The sequence below is a fragment of the Barbus barbus genome, assembly GCF_936440315.1.
Source record: "Barbus barbus genome assembly, chromosome: 42".
NCBI lineage: Eukaryota > Metazoa > Chordata > Actinopteri > Cypriniformes > Cyprinidae > Barbus > Barbus barbus.
Window position 1 is genome coordinate 12,895,768 of NC_136720.1, and position 12,168 is coordinate 12,907,935.

General features: G+C 38.3%; 1 protein-coding gene across 1 annotated transcript; it reads left to right on the forward strand.

Annotated features, from left to right (window-relative positions):
• Position 1: 1 nt before the first annotated feature.
• Positions 2–11,992, forward strand: LOC306861247 (sortilin). The gene is made up of 21 exons (XM_079403421.1): positions 2–309; positions 744–806; positions 996–1,072; positions 1,421–1,523; positions 2,012–2,179; positions 2,298–2,371; positions 2,558–2,604; positions 2,769–2,905; positions 3,044–3,127; positions 3,643–3,703; positions 4,280–4,435; positions 6,403–6,500; positions 6,997–7,096; positions 7,176–7,347; positions 7,449–7,642; positions 10,305–10,497; positions 10,583–10,699; positions 10,797–10,911; positions 11,160–11,266; positions 11,366–11,483; positions 11,607–11,992. Exons 1-21 carry the CDS (start codon positions 85–87, stop codon positions 11,619–11,621), a joined length of 2,424 nt encoding a protein of 807 aa, XP_079259547.1. The 5' UTR covers positions 2–84; the 3' UTR covers positions 11,622–11,992.
• The last annotated feature ends 176 nt before the right edge of the window (positions 11,993–12,168 follow it).

A 12,168-nucleotide genomic window follows, 5' to 3' on the forward strand; every position in this document is an offset into this window, starting at 1 on the left:
CACTTGCCTTGAGGCGGAGCCCGGACAGTGGCGCATCTTCTGAGGCATTAGGAAACTTACTTCTTTCTATCAGTCCATACAGTCATGAACTGGACACTGCTTGTGTTGGGTAGTGTGTGCTTACTGGTCCTAAGCGAGGACGCGTTAGTTCATGGGAAGCGCAACGCGGGGACAGTGACTTTCTCTCGGACTCCACGCGGTCACTCGAGAGACAGACGGGACACCTGGACGGGACAAGCGCGTTTCACAGCATGCAAGTCTCCACTGTCACCCAGAGACCAAGAGCTTCTGCTCAGCCACACACACGAGGTGAGAACGAGATGCTGAAGTATTCACTCAATCCGAAAACTTTTTTTTATTATTGTGGCGTTTTACTTTTGACATTGAGATGAATGTCAAAAGGTGACCCAATTTACCTGAATGTTACGGTGACAAAGGTTATAGTAGCAATAAAAGTATTTCTGTATTTACTAACAGATATTTTAACTGATTGTTGGGAGTAGCAAAATTAAGACATTTCATTTATTTATGTGTCCAATGTTGTTTTGGACACTGAAATAGAAAACTGAAACAATGTTCATATCTTTTTATATAATAATAATAATGATAATAATAATATTAAAGTCCTATAGGTTTGGAACAACACTAGGAAGAGTAAAAAAAATAATACATTTTAGAGTGAACGATTCCTTTAAATGACAGCCAGAACATATGTGCAACTCTGTCCTCTGGTCTTTTTCTAGACGGGGTTTCATGGTGATGATGGATCCAGTTTTACCCTCACATGGGTTGGAGATGGAACTGGGGTTAGTCAGTCTTGCCAAATCATCTAAAGATTACTAATCATTATATCATCTAAGTTCTCTGTTTTAAGGTTAAAAATTAAAATTTTGAATGGATAATGTAGTTTTCTTCACTTTAAAGGTTTTATATATTATTTTATTTAAAGAAATTTTGCAGGGATAGTGTGTGAACCCTTTTTCTGTCCATCCCAGGTAATCCTGGTTCTTTCCACACTCAGCGCTCCCTCGGACTCTTTTTATGAAGGCGGTTCATCGCGCCTTTATAGGAGGTCAGTTTTGCAATTTGTACCTAAATAACATATAGACCAGAGGTGCCCAATCCTGTTCCTGGAGATCTGTGTACCTGCAGACTTCACTTCTAGCCCTGCTCCAAACATACCTGTCTGTAATTATCAAGTGCTCCTGAAGATCTTCATTAGCTGGTTTAGTTGTGTTTAATCAGGGTTGGAGCTGAACTTTGCAAGACAAGAGATCCCCGGGAACAGGACTAGGCACCCCCCTAAAGTAGACCAATGTGGCCAATTTAGGCTTTTACTCAGCCACAGATCCCGATCTCAAAACAGTCAAAAATCATCAGCTGTTTTGGACTTCTTTACTGATTTACTATCTTTTTATAGTGAAGACTATGGGAAATCTTTTCATGATGTCTCCCATGCCATTAACAACACGTTTATAAAGAAGGACTTTGGGATAAGTGCTGGACCCGGGAACCCTCAACAGGTAAATAAATGTGTCAAGTCTGAAGCCATATCTCTGAGAAAGTCACAAGTCAACTTGTCTTAACTAATTCTGATAACTAATAATAATATTAGAAACAGCATGACTTTTTTTCACTTTGTCATTGTATGTAGTTGTCAAAATGTGACAGTATTTTACATTCTGACACCACAGAGATTCTGTCCAAAACAGAAGAGGCCATGACATTAACTTACAATTGTCTCAAGACAGCTCATGGTTTTAAAAGGCATTGCTAATGACATAAGCCGCTTTGTGTTCAACTCAACATGAAACCACAGTTTTTTCTTAACTTACTCTGAAGTGGGGTTGGTGTGAAGCTAATATTCTGCTGTGTGTTAGTTCTTTGGAACTAACTTTTGTCATCATCTCAAAAACCAAAAAACAAACCTACACTATAATTTCCCCTCTTCATGATTTCTGCCCTTTATTGTTATATAAGTAAATTATATCACTTTTTGTCAACATTACAGGTGATTCTAACAGCCAACCTGCCTTTCACCGAAACCCCAGGAGGAGTTATTTTTACGTCAATGGATGCTGGTGTGACGTTCAGATCAGTGCAGCTTCCATTCCATCCAGCACAGGCCATTCAGTTCCACTACCAGGACCCAAAATACCTTGTGGTCATCAGCATTGATGTGAGTAAGGTTTTGTGAGGGGGTTCTGCCATCCCCTTATTGTAATTTTAATTAGCTGACAGTTAAGACACTTAAGATGTCATATGTGACAGTTTGTTGACATGCTCTCTCTCTTCAGGATGGGCTATGGCTCTCACAAGACTTTGGGAAAAGTTGGTCTAAAGTTCACGAAGGAGTTCACACGTTCACATGGTGAGAACAATAACGGTGACTGAGTAACTGAACAAGAAACTAAACATTTCAGATGTCTGTGTATTTGAATATTTAGATTTTATCTCTCTCTCTCTCTCTCTCTCTCTCTCTATATATATATATATATATATATATATATATATATTCTGTAAGTAAATAGAGTTACCCTTTTTTATTCCTTTCAAGGGGATCTGGAATCACTCTTTTCTTCAGTTCCAGTCCAAAAGAAACTGGTGCGTGATTTCATTTATGTTTTTTTTTTCATTAAATAACATTAAAGGAATCATTAGACATGAATAACTCATGTTCTTTGAGATACATTTTATGTACAACTGAGAAAATTGGCAATTTAATGCTTATCGATTAAATGGTAAATTATTAATTGGGTTTGAACCAGTGGAGGCAGCAAGACGAGGTGAGCTCATTCTGAGACGGACACAGGATTTCGGACAATCTTTCACCACCATCGCCAACAACACCTTCTCCTTCGGATACATCGGTGGCTTCCTGTTTACCTCTGTCATGGAAAAACTGGTGTGGAACTCAGACAACATGCACACTCAAGCATGTGTTCACCCACATGAACACACACCATGGTGCCCACACTTTTTCATTTTCCCTCCTGTAAGAATCATCAAAGTGTGATTGATTTATGACATGTTGTGTTTACAGGGCTCTCCCCGTGTCATCTATGTGTCCTCAGACCAGGGTGACCATTTCAGAAAAGCTCAGCTACCGTCAGCAACTACAGAGCAGGTGTGAAAAACACACAAACGTTTGAACACACTAATAAAAAACTAAAAAATGTATTACTTTTCATTAATTACTTTGAATATATATATATATATATATATATATATATATATATTAATGCTGTCAAACAATTAATCGCGATTAATCGCATACAAAATAAAAGTTTTTGTTTACATTATATATGTATGTGTACTGTGTATATTCATTATTATTATTATAAAGTATTATTATGAACTAATATAATTAAATGTATTAAATTTTTATTTGTTTATAATAAATAATATAAATATAATAATAATTTATTACTTATTGTTAATTCCTATAATAAAATGTATTTATTTTGTATTATTATTTTACTTTCATAAATATGTAATGTAGGGAAATGTATGAGAGTTGTACTGTTACTCCCCATTTCAAGTTGGTCCTGCTGATTTGACAGAAAAAAACCTGTCACAACCTCAGACATGACTGGAGAGCTGTGTGCAACTGTTTGACTCACTCTTGATGTCTGTTTGCAGTTCTACTCCGTTTTGGACGGTGACGAGGACATGATCTTCATGCATGTGGACAACCCTGGAGGTGCCGTTTCATGCTTTTTAACTTCCTTCTCCATCCTGTGAGAGGTGTAAAAGAAAAGTATCAGTATTATTTAACAGCTCAACCACTGTTGTTGTCAGTTTAACTGTGTTGAGACTGGACTTGTCAAACAGGTTCCACTTTGTGCTGACATATCATAGTATGTCTCTGCACAAAATGCTAGACTCTTTTGGGTCAGTGTGTACGCTATTCATCTTCAAGTCTGGAGGTCTTTGTGCTGTGACGATCACTGGAAACAGATAAGAGTGAGGATGGTGTAGTCTTTCAGTCAGGCCTTGGAGGTTACATACAAATACACCCCTCATTGTATTTACATGTATGTATCACATACAGTCCATGGCTCATGTAAAGAGTTATCTTATCTCCCATCATGCCTATTACATGTTGATCTGTTTCTCATTGGATGTTCGATTCCCATTTTGTCACATGAAGCCAGTTAGATGCGTTTGCTATGTATATTTGTGAATAATGATGGCTTACGGCTGATCTCTTATCTCGTCTGAGAGTAAGCTGTGTCAGCGGAGTGTTTATATGTGATGTGATCTCACATGCTTACAGAAGACACATATTTTGGGACAATCTACACCTCTGATGACCGTGGAATCCTATATTCTAAGTCTCTGGAGCGCCACCTGTTTGGTGGGGAGGGGAAGAGTGATTTCACAAACGTTACATCTTTAAGAGGGGTCTATCTCACCAACATACTGGAGGAGGGTATGAACACTTGTTTCATGTGATTTAGTTTGTCTTAAAGGTTGCCTAAAGGGTTAGTTCACCCAGAAATTAAAATTCTGCATCAAGGAAGTACATTTGAGCTTCCGTTTACCATATTTGATGTTCTTTACAGTGGGGCAAATAAGTATTTTATACACTGCCGATTTTTCAAGTTTTCCCACTTACAAAGAATGGAGAGATCTGCCATTCTCATCGTAGGTACACCTCAACTATGGGAGACAGAATCTAAAAAAAATCCAGAAAATCACATTGTATGATTTTTGAACAATTAACTTCCATTTTATTGCATGAAAAGTATTTGATCACCTACCAACCAGCAAGAATTCTGGCTCTCACAGACCTGTTAGTTTGTCTTTAAGAAGCCCTCCTATCCTCCACTCATTACCTGTATTAATTGCACCTGTTCACACACTCAATCAATCAGACTCCAACCTCTCCACTATGGGCAAGACCAAAGAGCTGTCTAAGGACACTAGGGACAAAATTGTAGACTTGCACAAGGCTGGGATGGGCTACAGGACAATAGGCAAATAGCTTGGTGAGAAGGCAACAACTGTTGGCGCATTTATTAGAAAATGGAAGAAATTCAAGATGACTGTCAATCTCCCTCGGACTGGGGCTCCATGCAAGGTCTCACCTGGTCAATGACCTGAAGATAGCTGGGACCACAGTCTCAACGGTTACCATTAGTAACACACTACACCGTCATGGATTAAAATCCTGCAGCGTGCGCAAAGTCCAGACACAAAGGTGTCTGTACCAAATATTAAGTTCTATTTTTCTATTGTATCAAATACTTATTTCATGCAATAAAATGGAAATACATTTTTCAAAAATCATACAATGTGATTTTCTGGATTTTTTTTTTATATTCTGTATCACAGTTGAGGTGTACCTACGATGAGAATGACAGCTCTCTCCATTCTTTGTAAGTGGGAAAACTTGAAAAATCGGCAGTGTATCAAATACTTATTTGCCCCACTGTATGTGTGTGCATTAAAAATCCTAAATTAAAGACCTTTGTTCATCTTCAGAACACAAGTTAAGATATTTTTGATGAAATCCGAGAGCTTTCTGATCCTGCATAGACAGCAACGCAGCTGACATGCTCAGAACCCAAAAGGGTAGTAAGGACATCGCTAAAATAGTCTATGTGAGATCTGTGGTTCAACCGTAATGTTATGAAGCTATGAGATTACTTTTTGTGCAAAAAGAAAACAAAAATAACAACTTCAATGATTTCTTCTCTTCCGGGTCAGTCTCCACTGCCATTCATGAGAGTACCACGATGCATACGTGTGCATTCCTCTACTTGTAAAAACGGCACAGTAGAAGAAATCGTTGAATAAAATCATTATTTTTGTTTTCTTTCCACACAAAAAGTATTCTTGTAGTTTCATAACATTACGGTTGAACCACTGATGTCACATAGACTATTTTAACAATGTCCTTACTACCTTTCTGGGTCTTTAATACGTCAGTTGCGTTGCGGTCAGAAAGCTCTCGGATTTCATCAAAATATCTTAATTTGTGTTCCGAAGATGAATGAAGGCCTTACGGGTTTGAAACGACATGAAGCGGAGTAAATAATGACAGAATTTTTATTTTTGGGTAAACTATCCCTTTAAATCTATTCATCAAATAAAGCGAATGCATTATAATACTAAAGTATTATAACTAATGTATATGAATTTCTTTTACAAACTTTCTGAAGCATCAATGTTTAAGTGGAATGGACTTTCAATGGAGGGATAAACCTCTGAAAAAAGTTATTTTTCAAAGATGAAAGAAAAATTCAATTTATGGGGTTGAAAAATATTTGACAGATGACAGAATTCTCATTTTCAGATGAACTATCCCTTTAAGTGCCAAATGGCCAATCACACTTGTGTTGGTATCGTTTATATGTCATCACTAAAAGATGTCTTACTCCTCTTGGGCCACAGATGGACGCATCCGTTCAGTCATTACATTCGACAAAGGTGGGCGATGGAGATTTCTGAAGAAGCCAGAGAATGTGAATTGTTCAGAAACCTCAAAAAAGGTAACAACTGAAGACTGAGTGATGAGAAATTGCATTTGATTAAAGTTAAAGTTTCTATAAGTGCAATTGTTTTTCCCATTCTGTTGATTTGTTTTCTGTTCAAACAGGAAGTTGGGGAAGAACGTATTGAAGATTTTAAAATTAGACAAACATTTCACGAAAGGCAATTTTAAATGATTACATCTGCTAAATAAAACGTTTATCAATACATTAGCACACAGATTAGCCCTTAAAGTTAAAAGACCAATTTTGATTTCCTTCAAAGCAATGAAACAGAAGTAGCAACAGATCTTTTCTTCCATTTTGTGACATACTGTATATCTGAGTATAACAGATTATTGGAAAAGAAAAAAAAAGGTGGTGACAACCAAATGACTTGGTTCATCGGTTATTGATTGGATTGTGAGATGGAAGGTTCCATTTTTTTCATTTCATGGCAACTTTAAAGGTTACTGTAAATGCATGTGTGTGAGACTGTTTTCATTTTCTGTTCCAGTGTAACCTGCATATTCACGGAGAGCACAGTCACTTCAGTGGAATCACTCCCATGCTGCCTCTCTCTGAACCTACCACCATTGGTCTGGTCATCGCCCATGGTACTATCTCCTACAATCTATCTCCACAACTTCCACAACTTAACATTCAAACTTGTCAAAATATTAAATGTCACTGCAGGTAGTGTCGGTGACTCCATTTCAGCCGCTCGGCCGGATGTGTACATGTCTGGAGACGGAGGTTACACCTGGTGGGGGACTCTGAGAGGACCTCACCACTACAGCATCCTGGACTCTGGAGGGCTGATAGTGGCTGTGGAGGCGCATAGAGACAGACAGATCAGCTCAATAAAGTAACACACTATCACTTGCCCTGCAGTTGTATTACAAATTGTTCTCGTTCTGAAAGAACAAACGTGTAATTTGTGGTCATTGACTGTCTGAATATTTGCAGGTTTTCCACAGATGAAGGACATTGCTGGAAGGTATTTAATTTCACAGACCACCCGATCTTCTTGGCAGGACTGGTATCCGAGCCAGGCACAAAGACAATGAATATCAGCATTTTCGGCTACCGCCCAGATGATGATGATCAGCCAATGTGGGTGGCTGTCACCATAGACTTTGAGCACCTGCTCACCAGAGAATGTAAGAAATGTTTCAAGAATTATGGGCAGAATTCAGATCCAGTATCATACTATATCTTCAAAGCTCAAACACAAATCAATGAATAGTATAGAATTGACCCTTTGCTGGGAGTTCGACTGACAAGCGACCTGACCAATCATAATGCCGAATGTGCTATTTTGTCTGACAAACAAACCAGACAGGAGAGTAGATTAACGTTGGTGGACTTGAACTTGAAAATGGTATTTTGTCTGTTGGCATGTTGGCAGTTTTGTCTTTGTTCAGCGATGTATTTTTCACTGTGTGAGAACATGATGTGTGGCGTGAGAGAGCCATGGCTTGTTGGACATAGCAACTGTAATGAAGGGGTGCGGGTCTTTGCGAAGGGTCAGTTGACACTGCGCCTGAACCAAAAAAGTTGCACTTGAACACGCTGCAAAAAACTACAGCCAATGAGCAACTAGCACATGCATTCTGAACTTGCGTGAGAGGAAATAACTCTCCATACCAGCTGGTGGCAGTAGTCTTTGTCATTTACAAACCCGATTCCAAAAAAGTTGGGACACTGTACAAATTACGAATAAAAAAGGAATGCAATAATTTACAAATCTCATAAATTTATATTTTATTCACAATAGAATATAGATAACATATCAAATGTTGAAAGTGAGACATTTTGAAATGTCATGCCAAATATTGGCTCATTTTGGATTTCATGAGAGCTACACATTCCAAAAAAGTTGGGACAGGTAGCAATAAGAGGCCGGAAAAGTTAAATGTACATATAAGGAACAGCTGGAGGACCAATTTGCAACTTATTAGGTCAATTGGCAACATGATTGGGTATAAAAAGAGCTGCTCAGAGTGGCAGTGTCTCTCAGAAGTCAAGATGGCAAGATGATCACCAATTCCCCCAATGCTGCAGCGAAAAATAGTGGAGCAATATAAGAAAGGAGTTTCTCAGATAAAAATTGCAAAGAGTTTGAAGTTATCATCATCTACAGTGCATAATATCATCCAAAGATTCAGAGAATCTGGAACAATCTCTGTGCGTAAGGGTCAAGGCCGGAAAACCATACTGGATGCCCGTGATCTTCGGGCCCTTAGACGGCACTGCATCACATACAGGAATGCTACTGTAATGGAAATCACAACATGGGCTCAGGAATACTTCCAGAAAACATTATCGGTGAACACAATCCACCGTGCCATTCGCCGTTGCCGGGTAAAACTCTATAGGTCAAAAAAGAAGTCATATCTAAACATGATCCAGAAGCGCAGGCGTTTTCTCTGGGCCAAGGCTTATTTAAAATGGACTGTGGCAAAATGGAAAACTGTTCTGTGGTCAGACGAATCAAAATTTGAAGTTCTTTTTGGAAAATTGGGACGCCATGTCATCCGGACTAAAGAGGACAAGGACAACCCAAGTTGTTATCAGCTCTCAGTTCAGAAGCCTGCATCTCTGATGGTATGGGTTTGCATGAGTGCGTGTGGCATGGGCAGCTTACACATCTGGAAAGGCACCATCAATGCTGAAAGGTATATCCAAGTTCTAGAACAACATATGCTCCCATCCAGACGTTGTCTCTTTCAGGGAAGACCTTGCATTTTACAACATGAGAATGCCAGACCACATACTGCATCAATTACAACATCATGGCTGCGTAGAAGGAGGATCCAGGTACTGAAATGGCCAGCCTGCAGTCCAGATCTTTCACCCATAGAAAACATTTGGCGCATCATAAAGAGGAAGATGCGACAAAGAAGACCTAAGACAGTTGAGCAACTAGAAGCCTGTATTAGACAAGAATAGGACAACATTCCTATTCCTAAACTTGAGCAACTTGTCTCCTCAGTCCCCAAACGTTTACAGACTGTTATAAAAAGAAGAGGGGATGCCACACAGTGGTAAACATGGCCTTGTCCCAACTTTTTTGAGATGTGTTGATGCCATGAAATTTAAAATAAACTTATTTTTCCCTTAAAATTATACATTTTCTCAGTTTAAACATTTCATATGTCATCTATGTTGTATTCTGAATAAAATATTGAAATTTGAAACTTCCACATCATTGCATTCTGTTTTTATTCACAATTTGTACAGTGTCCCAACTTTTTTGGAATTGGGTTTGTAAAAACATTTTGTATTTTTCATTTAAAAACGGAAGCTAGAATAGCTAGGACTGTGGATATACAAACCACAAACAAAGCAGTGCTTGTATACCATTTTGTCCACTTAACTTCGTAGTTTGGTTGCTTTCGTCACTTCTGTTCTTTTTTCTGTGCACTTGTTCACTAAGCTGAATAGCCAAATGGAGTGATCTCTCTTAACAACAAGCTCTGTCGCCAATTTAATATGCTCAGTTGGACTAAAAGCTTCTGACAGGGGGTCCACCTAGTGCCAAAAGTGCAGAACAAATGTGTAGTTCCTCAGTGTTCTGGGTTATTAATAGGTGCTTGATTACTGGCTTAAGTCTCTGATAGTCTAGCTCAAGTATCTTCTTTAATATAAGAAAATGTTTTTCCACCAGTTTTATCATCTACCAGGTAAAAATGATGAATATGACTGCGTGGAAAAGTAATGCAACTGCTCACACTCATCAATATCATTTATATCTGTACCACAATTGTGAAAATGCAATATCTAGTCTTAGAAGTTTGTCCAAATCATGTCTTTTCGTAGGTGGTGAAGAGGACTATGTGCATTGGTTGGCGCACTCTGACTATGACTCTGACCCAGAAACAGACGGATGCCTCTTGGGCTACAAAGAGACGTTTAGAAGACTAAAGAAACTGTCAGCATGCAGAAATGGGAGAGGATATGTGGTCAGCAGGCAGCAGCGTCCATGTCCATGCACTAGAGAAGACTACATGTGGTAGGAAAAACTGCACCACACTGAGGTTTGGACTTCTGCTTATGACCAAACAAAAGCGTTTTCTGAACATCTCTCCTGTCAACAGCGAGTACGGTTTCTATCGGCATGAAAACACCTCAGAGTGCCACCTACAACCCAACTTCCTGAATCAAACCCAGGATATTTGCTTAAATGGGGAGCTAGATGACCTGCAGTATACAGGGTGATGGTGAAATATATCTTGATTTCTATATAACAACATTTTAAAACCCACACATACATACACTTCATTGTTATAAGTATACCTCTGTGTTAAACAGGTATCGTAAGATTCCTGGTGATAAATGTGAGGGGGGTGACAGGCCAGAAGATGTTTTCAAAAAGCTTTGTGGGAAGGACATTTCACCACCACCAAATTCACATACTAAGAGATTAGTGAGTGGCCCATTTCTCATGACAATTATTTCATTATTCACTATACAGTGGCCAAAAAACTAAGTAAAAACACTTATCATGTATGTTGCAATATAAAGAGTATAAATAAACTTAACCAATATGAGGAAGAGTAATGTATTTCTGAAAATCAATATGAATTTTGTTTATAAATCAATCAGCGCTTTTAAAAGAATACATAAATAAAAACATGGCTGATGAACATTTATTTATTGTCTTTCTATTTGCAGCCAGGCATGCTGGTTCTTATTGTGGTGTGTACTTGTGTGGGGGTCATTGGTTTGGTTATTATTGCAGCTTTAATAATCACTTCAAGGAGGATAAACTGTAGGCAAAGGTAAGGTCGATATGATAAAACTTGATTGCCATTATTTCTCATACAAGATATGCCTTGCAGAAGTCAGATTCACTATTGGTCAAATTCTTCCCCCTGCAGGTCACCTGCTTATCGCTTTTCGGCTCTGCAACTCCAAGAAGATGATCTGTGTGGTAGCAATGAGAGCAGGCCCAATGGCAAACTAAGTGGTTTCCAGGTCCAGGAGGACTCAGATGATGTAAGCTTGATGAATCGATCAATATTATCCTCGCCTGTATCCACTGAATTTAGCAGTTTTTATTTATTGTAGTTGATTATTTATTTTTGCATTCGCTTGTTAACTTTTTTGTTTTTTCTTTAGGATCTCATTGAATGAACAACATTTAAACACTGGGAACTACTCGGGCTTTGCAGACAAGTGTGAATAGTTTCAAATGAATCTCATAACCCAGGCACTGTGACTGCACAATAAACGCTTGGAAATAACGGTGAACTGCATTTTTCAAACCAAGGCAAATGATATCTTGCTGTGGTCAGGTTCTTATTTTGTCCTATGAAGTGTCTTATACAGGGACCAGAGGATAATCATTAGGAGTGAATTCACTTTCACCCTCTCTGTCTTTTGAACTGGAATCATTCATATTCCCTCAGACTGCTGCTGGCAATCCTCCTTGAACTTTGGGACTATGTATTTTCAAACAGACCAATCTACTGTTTTTGAATTGTAAATAAATTAAGATGCATTTAAACATCTGTATTACTTATGCTCATCCTATTACCCACATTTAAATAATTGTGTTAATACACCATAATGAATATATTATTTATTTAGTATCTGATTGCTACAACTATATATATATATATATATATATATATATATATATTGTACAGAGCACAGTCTATCTGCTGTGCTCTGGGCCGTG

Excerpts from the sequence above, each read along its gene's own strand:
- LOC306861247 (XM_079403421.1), top strand. The coding sequence starts at position 85 with ATGAACTGGACACTGCTTGTGTTGGGTAGTGTGTGCTTACTGGTCCTA. Across the intron at positions 2,605-2,768 it reads TTCCAGTCCAAAAGAAACTG|TGGAGGCAGCAAGACGAGGT; the intron begins GTGCGTGATTTC and ends GGTTTGAACCAG. Across the intron at positions 7,348-7,448 it reads AGACAGATCAGCTCAATAAA|GTTTTCCACAGATGAAGGAC; the intron begins GTAACACACTAT and ends GAATATTTGCAG.